Genomic DNA, 12,986 nt, shown 5'->3' on the forward strand with positions numbered 1-12,986 from the left:
CATCATTACAGCAATGTAATCCTGCAAGTTAATGCCTGATATCCATGAGCAGCTGCACATTTTCCTAGGTTGAGAGGGTTGTCCTATGAGGAGAGATTGAGTAGAATGGGATTATACTCCCTGGAGTTTAGAAGAATGAGAGGTGATCTCATTGAAACATAAAAGATACTAAGAGGGTGTCATGCAGGCTCCCACCTGCCAAGAATGAGGCACATATATTTTGCCACAAGGGCATTAAATTTTAAAATTGTTGCTGGGAAGAAAAGAAGGCCTATTACAAGGGGTTGCCAAGCCCCTGACTGGAAATCCATTTGCATAGTAACAGACAGTACTTGGATAGGACAAAGGGGCCACTCCCTGCTCCAATTTAATCCACAATGGACTTTTGATTAACAGATGTTAAGGGTGGAGGAGCCCACATTTCCAGGTTTACTGCTAAGATGGCTGAATACACAAACGGATGTGGTCACACCAACCCCCCAGTCACATGACTAACTTGTTGAGCAAATTGAGTTTTTGAATTTGAACTTGCCACAGAGTTTTAAAACTCAGAAAGCTGTTTGCTCCTGGACTGGAAAAGACCTCTGTCCTGTCTGCTGTCATCTCGTTCTCACCAGCTTTGGAATCTATTGACGACATATGAACCCCAAGAGAGAAAAGTCTCCTACAGTGAATAAGGTTTAAGAAGAATACTGGGACCCAACGAAAAGCAAGATCTACCTACAAGCAAGGACTACAGCGAGCTCAAAGCATAGTAACAAAAACCCCTCTTCAGAGATTGCCTCAAACCTCTTCACTACTTTTCTTTTGCTCTTTTCTGTCTCTATTTGCATGTGTGTATCACGTATACATGTTAGTGTGGGGCGCGGCGTGTATCTGTAGGTGTTAGCCGAATTAGAGTTTAAGTTTTAATAAATTTCACTTTTCTTCTTTAAACCTAAGCAGGCCTGTTTGTGCTCATTTCTTTGCCTTATAATTGGAAAACATTGAACAAGGATTCACCAAAGGGGAGCTCAAAACACAGTGAGTTTAAACAAAACCCTGTTACAATAAGACCAGGTGAAGGCTAAAAGGGACCCCTAGACACTTTTCTCACCTGGTCGTAACAGGGCTTGACAGAGTAGATGCAGAGAGGCTGTTTCCCTTGGCTGGAGAGGCTAGAATTAGGGGGCACGGTCTCAGGAAAAGGGGTCAGCCATTTCTCCTCAAAAATGAAGAGAAATCTCTTCGCTTGGGCGGTTGTAAATCTTTGGAATTCCCTACCCCAGAGAGCTGTGGATGCTCAGTCATTATATTCAGTATATTCAAGCTGAGATTGCTAAATTTTTGGATTCCAAGGCAATCAAGGGATATGGAGATTATAGATGTATGGATATGGGAAAGTAGAGTTGAGGTCGAGGATCAGCCATGATCTTCTTTAATGATAGAGTAGGCTCGAGGGGCTGTATAGTCTATTCCTGCTCTGATTTTTTATGTTTGTTTGTTCTTATATACCAACCTAAAATCTCAGGAAAAAACAAAGCTGACATAATCCCCAACAATTTCAAAATTCAAAATGTGTTTTTTTAAAGACAAATCTTAAGTTGTATGAAAAAAAGCTGTCATTGTTCTTTCTGTATTATTTCAGCTAAATTTATACTTGTCTTTCTAGATGCATAAGAACATCTTCACCAATGTTGTCTACGCCCTCCCTAGTTAGTTCAGCTGGATCTCATAGGAGCTGTTCCAGTAATAGTGGGTCATCCCCCTCCTCAACCATTAACATTCCACAGCGTATCCATCAGTTGGCTGCTAACCATGTCAACATCACCAACAGCATTCTCTACAGTTACGACTACTGGGAAATGGCTGATAAGCTGACCAAGGAGAACAAAGGTATATATTTTGGCTTAGTTGGAGATGACGTATAGTAGATTGATTGCTTTAACAGTGGCTTTTCTGCTTGCCAGTCTGAGGTTTTTATTCCAAAGTACATAATAATGAGATAACATTCACATATAAACAAAATGAGGTCCAGAAACAGAATAATGTGAACATCAAATATGCAAACATGAGAACGATACAATACTTTTGACCTATCCTTCTCTGGCATTCCATAGATATCTATTTTGTGTCTCCATTATGTTGGGAGTAGTTTTAAAAGAACACGCCAACCAAGCTCCATGTCGAGATTTAAATGCATAGAATTTACTAGTAATTTGAACAAGTTTGCCAAACCACCTATGCATAGCTCGCCATTTTTCACCTTACAAATCTGTGGAAGCCTAAAGTAGTTTCTGGCAAGTTTGTCTAACCTTAGTTTCCATGTTAAAAGAATTGTTACGAACATTTTACATTCAAGATTTTTTTAATGTTTAATCAAAGTCTTATTGATGCGTCATCACAACAATATAAAATGATAAGAACTATCACAGTTAAGATGGGAGCAGGGAGAGTATTGACAATAACACATGTTATAATGAATGGCAGTTGCATCAGATTAGGAGTGGAGACTTACTGCAATAAGCTTCAGGAACCTGTCACAGCAGGAGAAAGAAGGTAACCACTGGCTGCCTGAAGAAAACATTACTCCAGGAATTGGAAAGGAGAAGTGATACGATGTTTCCGCAGAGGGCCAGGAGTCCCTCAAAGCACACCCTAAGAAGGGAATGAGAGCAAGTGGCCAGGGAGGTCAATTCCTGGAGTCTGACCTCAAGGATCTGGCAGCAGTACTGGTAGAAGTTCAAAGACCTCACACAGGTGGTCAAGGTCAGTGAGTGCATCTACACATGACATACCCTACCCTCTGTATGACCAACCTCTCTCACTGCTCAATGCACCACACTCCCATCACTCACCCATCAGCAATCTCTAGCAATCAGGACTCATGCCTAACATCCAGATACACCGCCTCATCCTTACACATCTACCAATGCTTCCAGCCTCACATTCACCTCTCACTGCTTCTACAGACCTCCAGCCATTCAGCTATGGCAGGCACAGCACCCAAACACATTGTAACACACTCACTGCCATTCTTCCCTCTCTTAGAGGTCAAGGTGACCCATAACCATAGGGAGCATCACAAAACCAGCAGGGGACAGGCAAGCCTGCATCACCTGAGGACTTTGGAGGAAATGTTACTCCGGATCACAGAGTTTGCTGTAACTGAGGTCATTGCATACAGCATCACTGAGAACATTCAGGATGGCAGTATGTTCCTGCCTTATGCCCCTTCTCAAATCCCACCTCACCTTCATGCCAGATAGCAGGATGAAGTGTAAGCTACAGATGGCATGGGCGTGGACCTCTTGTTTCCCATCCACCCTACTTCCCTCATTCCAACTCTCCCCTTCTGCAGTTATGATTTCAGATATGCAAGAACTGCCACCTGGCCAGCCACTGCAGCCTCATGAGGAAGGGTGACAACTACACCTGACCTCTCATGAAGAAGCACTGTCACATGATGTGACACTCACAGACACCAACTCAGATACTGGCACTGCATGTGCCTTAGAGGGTAGTATAGAATTGGGATTTGTACATGATGAGTCACCGGGCACCAGAGGGCTGCAGCCATGCCAGGGAAAGGATAGTTTGTGTGCCAGCTCAAAGGAGTGCAAGGTCACAGACGAGTGCCACTGCAGAGCAGTCTGATGAGAAATTTGATGGAGCAGCCTACAGGAGAACGCTGATGGTCATGCACACTGAGATGCTTGGTGCATTGGCAGGCCTGCTGGACAGCTTGTTGTCACTGTCGAGAAGCATGGAGGAGTCCAGCTCCAACCTGCCACAGGGATTTCTGCAGAGCTTGGCGCCCTTCCTTTCCATCATAGAAGTCGTGGCGAACTCCATAACAGCACTTGCGGACCCACCTGTGATGCAGCTCCTGGTGGCTGATGTCTCAGCTTCCATTGCAGCACAGGTAGAAGCTCCAATATCTCAGTGCTGCAGTGGAAATTCAGATGAAGGTCAAGAGATCCATGCTTGCTGCTATGCAGACTCAGACTGCTACCGTCATGGCTGTGCAAAGGGCCATGCAGGTTCTCACAGCAGTCGTGAATGGTGGCGGACAATTAAACAACTAACAGGAGGAGGAGGTGGCTCCACAAATATCTCCATCCTCAATGATGGGGAGCCCAGCACATCAGTGCAAAAGAAAAGGCTGAAGCATTCGCAACCATCTTCAGCCAGCAGTGCCGAGTGGATGATCCATCTCGGCCTCCTCCTGAAGTCCCCAGCATCACAGCCAATTCCATGTGATATCAAGAAATGGCTGAAAGCACTGGATGTTGCAAAAGTCATGGATCCTGACAACATCCCAGCTGTAGTACTGAACAATTGTGCTGCAGAACTGATCGCGCCCCCAGCCAAGCTGTTCCAGTCTAGCTACAACACTGGCATCTACACAACAATGTGGAAAATTGCCCAGGTATGACCAGTACACAAAAGACAGAACAAATCCAATCCAGCCAATTACTGCCCCATCAGTTTACTCTGAATCATCAGCAAAGTGATGGAAGGTGTCGTCAACAGTGCTATCAAGTGCCATTTGAAGTGCAATAACCTGCTCTTGGATGCTCAGTTTGGGTTCCACCAAGGTCACTTGGCTCCTGACCTCATTACAGCCTTGGTCCAAACGTGGACAAAAGAGGTGAGGTGAGTGTGATTGCCCTGGCAACATTTGACCGAGTGTGGCATCAAGGAGCCCTAGCCAAACTGAAGTCAATAGGAATCAAGGGGAAACTCTCCACTGGTTGGACTCATACCTAGCACATGATGGTTGTGGATGTTGGAGGCCAAGTATCTCAGCCCCAGGACATTGCTGCAGGAGTTCCTCAGGGTAGTGTCCTAGGCCCAACCATCTTCAGCTGCTTCATCAATAACGATCCCTCCATCATAAGGTCAGAAGTGGGACGTTCACTGATGATTGTACGATGTTCAGCACCATTCACAACTCCTCAGATACAGAAGCAGTCCAGTCCAGCAAGACCTGGACAGCATTTAAGCTTGGGCTGATAAGTGACAAGTAATGTTAAGCCACACAAGTGCCAGGCAATGACCGTCTCCAATAAGAGAGAATCTAACCATCTCCCCTTGACATTCAACAGCATTATCATCGCTGAAATTCCCACTATCAACATCCTGGGTGTTATCATTGACCAGAAACTGAACTGGAATAGCCACATAAATGCTGTGGCTACAAGAGCAGGCCAGAGACTGGGAATTCTGTGGCGAATAACTCACCTCCTGTCTCCCCAATACCTGTCCACTATATACAAGGCACAAGTAAGGAGTGTGATAGAATACTCTCCACTTGCCTGGATGGGTGTGGCTCTAACAACACTCAAGAAGCTCAACAGCATCCAGGACAAAGCAACCCATTTGATCGGTACCCCATCCACCAACTTAAACATTCACTCCCTCCACCACTGATGCACAGTGGCAGCAGTGTGTACCCTATACAAGATGCACTGCAGCAACTCACCGCCTCCTTTGACAGTACCTTCCAAACCTGCGACCTCTTCAACCTAGAAGGACAAGGGCAGCAGGCGCACGGGAACACCACCACCTGCAAGTTCCCTTCCAAGTCACCATCCTGACTATGTAGCAGATGGATTGAAAGGTGGGGAATTGTGGAGGTACTGTGATGTTGGAATGACATTTTAGGGGAACCAGAGTCTCAGTATATGCTCATGGACAGCTGTCTTGGGCAAAGGGGTCCCAGATGCTTCCTCTTTTTCCTCCTACTCCTCCTCCTCCTCCCTAGATGACCTCCGAATATCTGGTGGCAAGGGATGTGCCCACATGACCGCTTGGTTGTGGAGGACTCAGCAGACCACCATGAACTTGGACACATGCTCTGTTGAGTACTGAAGAGTGGCCCCTCGAGTGGTTCAAGCAGTGGAACTGTTGCTTCAAAACACCAATGTTTTTTCCATGACATTCCTTGCTGCTGCAGTGTTCTTATTATTGGTGCATTGTCCTCACAAGGTTGGGTGGTGGAGGGGAATCATGAGCCAGGTGTATACCGGATATCCCCTGTCACCCAGCAGCCAGCCTCTGGTTCTTTGTGATGGCTCAAAGATGACGGGTATGGCTGACTGCCTCAGGATGAAGGCATCATGGTTGCTCCAGGATAGTGGGCATTCACCAAGAGGATCTTCTGGTCATGGCCACACACCAACTGGATGTTGATGAAGTGGTAGCCCTTGTATGGGGCCTACAGTCAATCATATCCTGCACCATTGGGAATCCCACGAATCTGCAAAATCATGTACTCTCTCTGGTCAGTAAGAAGACAATGAAGTCCCCTCTCCTTCTATATAGGGCGTCAGTGATCTCCCGAATGCTTCGATGGAAGGTGATCTGTGGGATTTTGCTGATGTTGCCTGCTCCTGCCTGGAAAGATCCACTGGCATAGAAATTTAGGGCCATGGGGATCTTGACAGCCACTGACAGTGCTGTCCTTGCCCTGCTGCATGAGTGCAGGTCGAGTTGCAGGAGGTGACACAGTTCAGCTACCACCTCCTTGCTGAATCACCTTGGACACTGCTTCTGGCTGAAGTGGAGGTAAGAGAAGTATTCCCTAAACACTCTTGGTGCCTAGGGCCTTCTATTGAGAGCCCTCCTCCTCTTCCCTCTGTGCACTGCATCTCCTCTGCTGCGTCTGCCCCATTTCCAAGTCATGCTGCAACCAAAGAGGGACTGTAACTGTAGCCCCCATTACCGAAGGAAGTTTTCTCCTGCCAGTCCAAACAACACTGACCTCCTTGTGAGGATCCAGCATCACTCACTTGAAAATCCAATAAGTTAGCAAAATTCCTCCATTAACACAGCACAGTACTTCCACTAACTCTGCATGAGCGAAAGTAAGTCAAAAGCACCTCATCTGGGAGAAGGATTTTTTTCTGCTTTCATGGGATGTGAGCATTGCTGGCAGGGTCAGCATTTGTTTCCTATCCCTAATTCCTTTTGGGAAGGTGGTGGTGAGCCACCGCCTTGAACTGCTTTGGTCCAAGTGGTGCGGGGACACCCACAGTGCTGTTAGAACGGGAGTTCCAGGTTTTTGATCCTGTGATGGTGAAGGAATGGCAATATAGTTCCAGTTCAGCACGGTGTGTGGCTTGAAGGGACACGTGCAGGTGGTGGTGTTCCCATGTGTCTGCTGCCCTTGTCGTTCTAGGTGGTAAAAGTCGTGGGTATGGAAGGTGCTGCCGAAGGAACCTTGGTGAGTTGCTGCAGGGCATCTTGTATATGGTCTGCACTGCTGCCACTGTAGACCGGTGGTGGAGGGAGTGAATATTTAAGGTGATGGATGGGGCACTGAACAAAGAGATTGCTTTGCTCTGGATGGTGTCGAACTTCTTGAGTGCTGTTGGAGCTGCACACATCCAGGCAAGTGAGGAATATTCCATAACACTCCTGACTTGTGCCTTGTAGATGGTGGACAGGCTTTGGGGAGTCAGTTGGTGAGTTACTCTCTGCAGAATTCCCAGCCTCTGACCTGCTTTTGTAGCTACAATATTTATATGGCTACTCCGGTTCCCACTTATGGTCAATATTAACCCCCAGGATGTTGATGGTGGGGGATTCAACAATGGTAATGCCATTGAATGTCAAGGGGAGATGGTTAGATTCTCTCTTGGAGATGGTCATTGCCTGGCACTTGTGTGGCATTAACATTACTTGCCACTTATCAGCCAAAGCCTGGATTTTGTCCAGGCTTTGCTGTGTGTGGACACAAACTGCTTCAGTATTTGAGGAGTTACAAATGGTACTGAACATTGTACAATTATCAGTGAACATCTCCACTTCTGCCCTTATGTTGGAAGGTCAGGTTGGCCCTTTAAGTAACACCAGTAGGGGGTCCTTCATGCAATTGAACACATGTTCAGCAGGTAATGATTAACAGAGAGCTTTAACTGGACCTGCACAGTCCAAAATGGCAGATTGTGCGCCAAATCAGCATTGGAGACTATTTGGTGTTGTGATCCACTGACTCTGTATGCTTCTGGAGCATGTATGGCACACCCATGCAAGTGCCCTGTCAGTCAATTTCGTGTCATCAGCTCTCTGTGCCACTCATTGAAAAAAGCAAACAGAGCACTATTAACCTCAGTGTGATTCTAATCTGTTTTACTATTTATCTTCTCATTTTTGACATGGTGTGTTTTTTTTAATCTATGCTCCATTGCATACAAATTAACTTCAGTTTCTTCTCTTTTCAGAGTTCTTTCATGATCTCGATGCACAGATGGAACCTATAACACTACACAGTAGTATGACACATCTTGTTCGATACACTCAACAAGGACTGTATTGGATACGAATCAGTAATCACATGTTGTAGTGCTTTTATCAATGAACAACTTACGTGTACTTTCAGTTCTAACATAATGAACTGCGGGTTTACTCAGAAAGACTCCTGTGTACATTGAAAGAAATCTTTGCATTGGAACTTCAAACCTTAAATTTGGTTCTTCCTTGATATTAAAAAATATTAGGCTTCAGTCTTTGAATATAACAAAAGATTGAAGAAGCACCAATGCAATTTCTCAGCACTGTTTCTTCTTGTTTCCCCCTCTCAGCACTATCCTACCTTTTACATCAGAAAATACCCTTCTACAACTGCTGAATATTACAAGCCTTGACTTACCTCCCCCAATGATATGGATGGGGCAGGTTGTCCGTCCCCGGCAATGGTATCAGCTGCCTGTGCACAAGTGCTGATGCCATTTTTAAAGGGCTTTGAGTCCTACTGTTGAATTTAAATCAATCTGTTCAGATTGACTGTTCATGAGCCTTCACAGACAACTGTACATGCGTAAACTTTAAACCTCTCTTTGCATTCTTTTACAGGTTTCTACCCATAATGATACATTATAAAGTAATTTAAAAAATAGTCAAATTCCATTCGTCATATTTTGTAAGCAAAAGGTAAAAAGATTAAGTGCAATTTATGGCAATAAGTAATCAATGATTATCTGTTAATCTGAAGACCGTCTAAGTTAAGACTGACAGTAGTGTCAATAATGTCAATAAAGGCGAAAACAATAGCGGCCCACAAGCGTGCCATTTTTAAAGGGCTTTGAACCCATCTGTTGAATTTAAAAATTTAAAGAGACAGTGAATAAAAAAAAGTAAATATATTTATTTTGCCCCTCTCCCACCACTCCCAATAAACATAAAATTAATTATTTGCCCTCTCCCCCCACAGAACACTTACCTTGCACACCTGACCTTCCCCCCTCCAAAGTGCATAAACTTTAAACTATAACCCTTCCCACCATCCTTTACACCAATGATGTCACTTTGACCCTGTTCCCCCCTCCCGCACTGAGAAACTTACTTCCTGCCCCCTCCCCACAGGTGTTCCACCTCATTTCCCCAGAGGGGGATCCGACGTCACATGGGTGCTGGCCAGCGGCAGGAAGATTGCACCGGGACGGAAGGTGGCAGCGCAAGTATAATTAATTCATTAATTTTAATGTATTTAAATATTTAAATGGTGGTCCCGTCACCAAGTGGCAGTGGGGGGCCTGCAACAAGGCGTCGCCGCCACCGGCAATATCGGGCCGGGCCCTCCCGGTGTCAAGGTGCGTGGCGGCCCTCTCCCGGAGGCAATTTCCAGCCTCCCCCTATGTCACAATCCCCAACGTCGGGGTGTCTGTAAAATTCAGCCCAGGGAATTCCTATTGAGAAAAAGTAAAAGCTATCTAAGCAATATTGATGAGAAGGTGTGCAGTAATTGTAAATGATTCATTAAGTTTATTTCGAGAAGGTTAAAGGGGTTGTCAAGGGTCCAGATATTAATTGGTAGATTTTTGGCTTAAAATTCAGCCTCACCTCATGCTATTAAGCTATTTATAAATAGCATTGTGTTATTTCAAAAACTAAATTGAAGTTATTATTATTCAGGTTAGTTGAAGAATTCTGGGCATTATTTTCAGAACATGTTTATCTCCCACAAATTTAGTACCATAAGAACATACCCGATAGTTTAAGTGGCATTATGGAAACATTGTAAATGTGTCCAATTTTTCTGTTTTCAACACAGTCACCTGGAATTTCTATGGCAGTTCTTACCTTCTGCCATAACTTCTGGGAAAGGTTGGCTGAAACCCTGAAGCAATCCAGGATTTCTGCCGATCTTCTGCAAAAATTACAGCCAGTGATTGAGGAATCCTTTCGGAAAATCTGCCCCTAGAATCCAGCAGCATGCTGTCCAGTAAATAGGCAGATTACATAAATAATATTCAACAGCAGGAAATACCTTTTTTGCAAAAGGAAGCAAGTTTAAGATAAAAAAGGGAAAATCCATTATAATGTTAGACTCAAAAACATCAGTGAGAAAGGACACTCCAAAGAGAGAAGCAAATATTTTTGCTTCATCCTGTTTCCTAGAATTTTTTTTAAATTTCCAATATATTTTTAAAATTCAATGCCAATTTTAGGAATAACAATAGACAATAATGTTTGGTGGGCGAGTTGCGTATCTACCACCAATCTATACTATAGTAATGAGAGGCTGCCATTAGACAATAAGTAAAACATTAGTAAAACAGAAGCCTCAGATAAAGTGGATCAATTATTGGGACAGGTTTACAAGGGCATAATAATATTGATGACAACTAATCATCATTTAGAACATTATTTAATTCATTCGAATTTGATCTAGAGATTATTCCTCCTCTATTTTATAATGCTAAGCCTTAATATTTTGTCAGCTATTACCAATATAGACTTTAGGGAATTAAATTCATTAGTATTCTGTAATTGCAGTGCTGTAAAGATTGGTATCTTACTGAGCATTACATCTGCTCTATCATATTCAACTTGTTGGATCTTTGACTTCTGCAATAAAATGTTTGGTCAGAACATCTAACTTTTACACAAAATATCATTATTAGTCCATTATTTAATTATTTAGTCACAACAGGGTGTATCTCTTTATTCCTTTGTTAATATCTTCACCTATTCCTCTTTGTTGTTTATGAAATATTGATGAAATGTTACTCCTTCAACAAGGAATGTTTGATATGTCAAAGTGTATTATTTTCTTAAAAAATACATCTTTGCTGTTTGATTATAATATTGTATAATGTATGAATTGTCTAATGCTAATGCATTTAACTTATATACAAAATTAGTTTACTTTTCAGTCTAGCATAAGATATCTAACACCTTCACCATTGCTGTCATTGATTTTATATTTTTGGATGAAATGTGCTAGTATCTGAAGCCAAACAAATAACCATAATTAGCAGTTAAATTGTATAATAGTAATTAAGATACAGACAGGCGTGTACATGTGAATGAAGCCTTGGGAGTCACTCATCCTCTTGTTTGGGGTAATTTATATTAAACTGAATTCACTATGGTTTTACAGTACTATAAACTGTAAAAAAAAAATGAAGACTATTGTATAAATATATGGTCCTGTTGATTGAAAAATGGATAGTTCCGTATTTTAAAAATGCATTTTCATTTCAAGCCTAAATTCTTGCAGATTCTTGCTCCTCAAATTATCCACATCAATGTTTCTAGAAAGATCATTGTAAAGTTAATCTAGCTCAATTGAACAAGCCTTAAAAACATTTTAACAATAAGCATATTTATATGAAAAAGTTAATATTAATTGAAGGCATCAAAAACACTACTGTTTCATGTCTTTTGTAGGAATAAATATTAATGAAGAAACATAGCAACAAGAAGTCAGCAGGTTAATCAGACTTGAGAGGACTTTGCTGGATCAAAATAATTATAATCACTTGGTGGTGGGCATCTCAAAACATATCAGTAACAAATTTTACCTTTCGCAGACTATTATCCCACCAAAAGCATATATCCTACTAGTTTTACAGCAACAGAAGATTTTCTCTAGCAATTCTAAACTAAGAGGACATTTTCATCATCTCAGTAGTTGAAGCATAAATTAACCTAGACTTGGACTTCTTCCAAGTTAACACCTGGCTGGTTTCAGGACAGGGAGAAGATGAAACTGGTTGATGAGGTTGTCCACTGAATCACTTCTTCCTTAACAATAGCAGTCAGCATTTTCCTCTGACATGAGGACAGTGTAAGGTTACCAACTCTGGTTGTATGTATTCCTGGAGGTTTCATCACATGACCTCCTGCCTCCCAACCACTACCACTCTCACCAACACTCCTGCCATTTGTCGCCCAAAACATCCACCGTCATTGTGCACTGCCTTCCCACCCCAGTTGGAAAGCAAAAAGACTCTTCATTGCCCAATTGGATCATTCTTGACTGTCAGCCAAACAGCCTTTCTTCCATCTCCAATATTTTTATAACATATCTTAGAAATGTTCAATATTTTGATGCCCCTATGACTTAGGTCGCTTGCCACAGTGTCCTGGAGATTAATCTTCAATTCCTGGAGATGCCAGGCTGTTCCTGGAGGGTTAGCAACCCGAGGACAATGGCCAGTTGCATCCATCCAAATACAGTCTACTGGAATTCATGTCAGCCACCTGATTTCTGTCTGTGGTCAGGCCATCACTAAGAAGGCCATTAAGGGGCATTCAGTAGCAGGTGGAACCACATTTAAAGTGAACCTTCATAGGATCTTCAAATTGCTATAAATTTGCTTGTGAACGATCACTAAAGTAATGTTTTTTCTTTTTTGATCCAAATCTTTCTATTAGTTCCAGTGTTGTTTTTTATTTCCTGTGGCTATCTTTATGTAGCTCATTCAACACAGGCAAAAAAGATGCATCTATTAGAGATTCCCTTCTAATTGTGCTATTTCGAAGGAGAAATGAATGAGGAAGAGCAATTCATGGAATACAGGCTTATCAGGCACCACAGATTCACAACATGAGCAATGCTTAAGGAACCAATGCTTCATTTGTGAGGCTATACAAGATTTGTGTCATATGCTTGAATCAGATTTGAAGCCCATTTCAGGATGGATGGCAGTCCCTTTTGGTCAAAGCCAATGCCAGAATAGCTGGGCACAGTGACATTCTCGGGACTGAAG

The 12,986-nt window shown here is 42.9% G+C and overlaps 1 protein-coding gene across 1 annotated transcript in view; it reads left to right on the top strand.

Annotated features, from left to right (window-relative positions):
* The window catches only part of aff3 (AF4/FMR2 family, member 3), a 248,585-nt gene extending 240,253 nt beyond the window's left edge, over positions 1-8,332 (top strand). Inside the window, exons 15-16 of the mRNA XM_068034420.1 lie at positions 1,652-1,875; positions 8,211-8,332. Of these exons, the coding sequence (XP_067890521.1) occupies positions 1,652-1,875; positions 8,211-8,332 (346 nt within the window). The remainder of the gene's footprint in view (positions 1-1,651; positions 1,876-8,210) is intronic.
* The last annotated feature ends 4,654 nt before the right edge of the window (positions 8,333-12,986 follow it).

This window comes from Heterodontus francisci, chromosome 6, assembly GCF_036365525.1.
Source record: "Heterodontus francisci isolate sHetFra1 chromosome 6, sHetFra1.hap1, whole genome shotgun sequence".
In the NCBI taxonomy this organism is placed as follows: Eukaryota; Metazoa; Chordata; class Chondrichthyes; order Heterodontiformes; family Heterodontidae; genus Heterodontus; species Heterodontus francisci.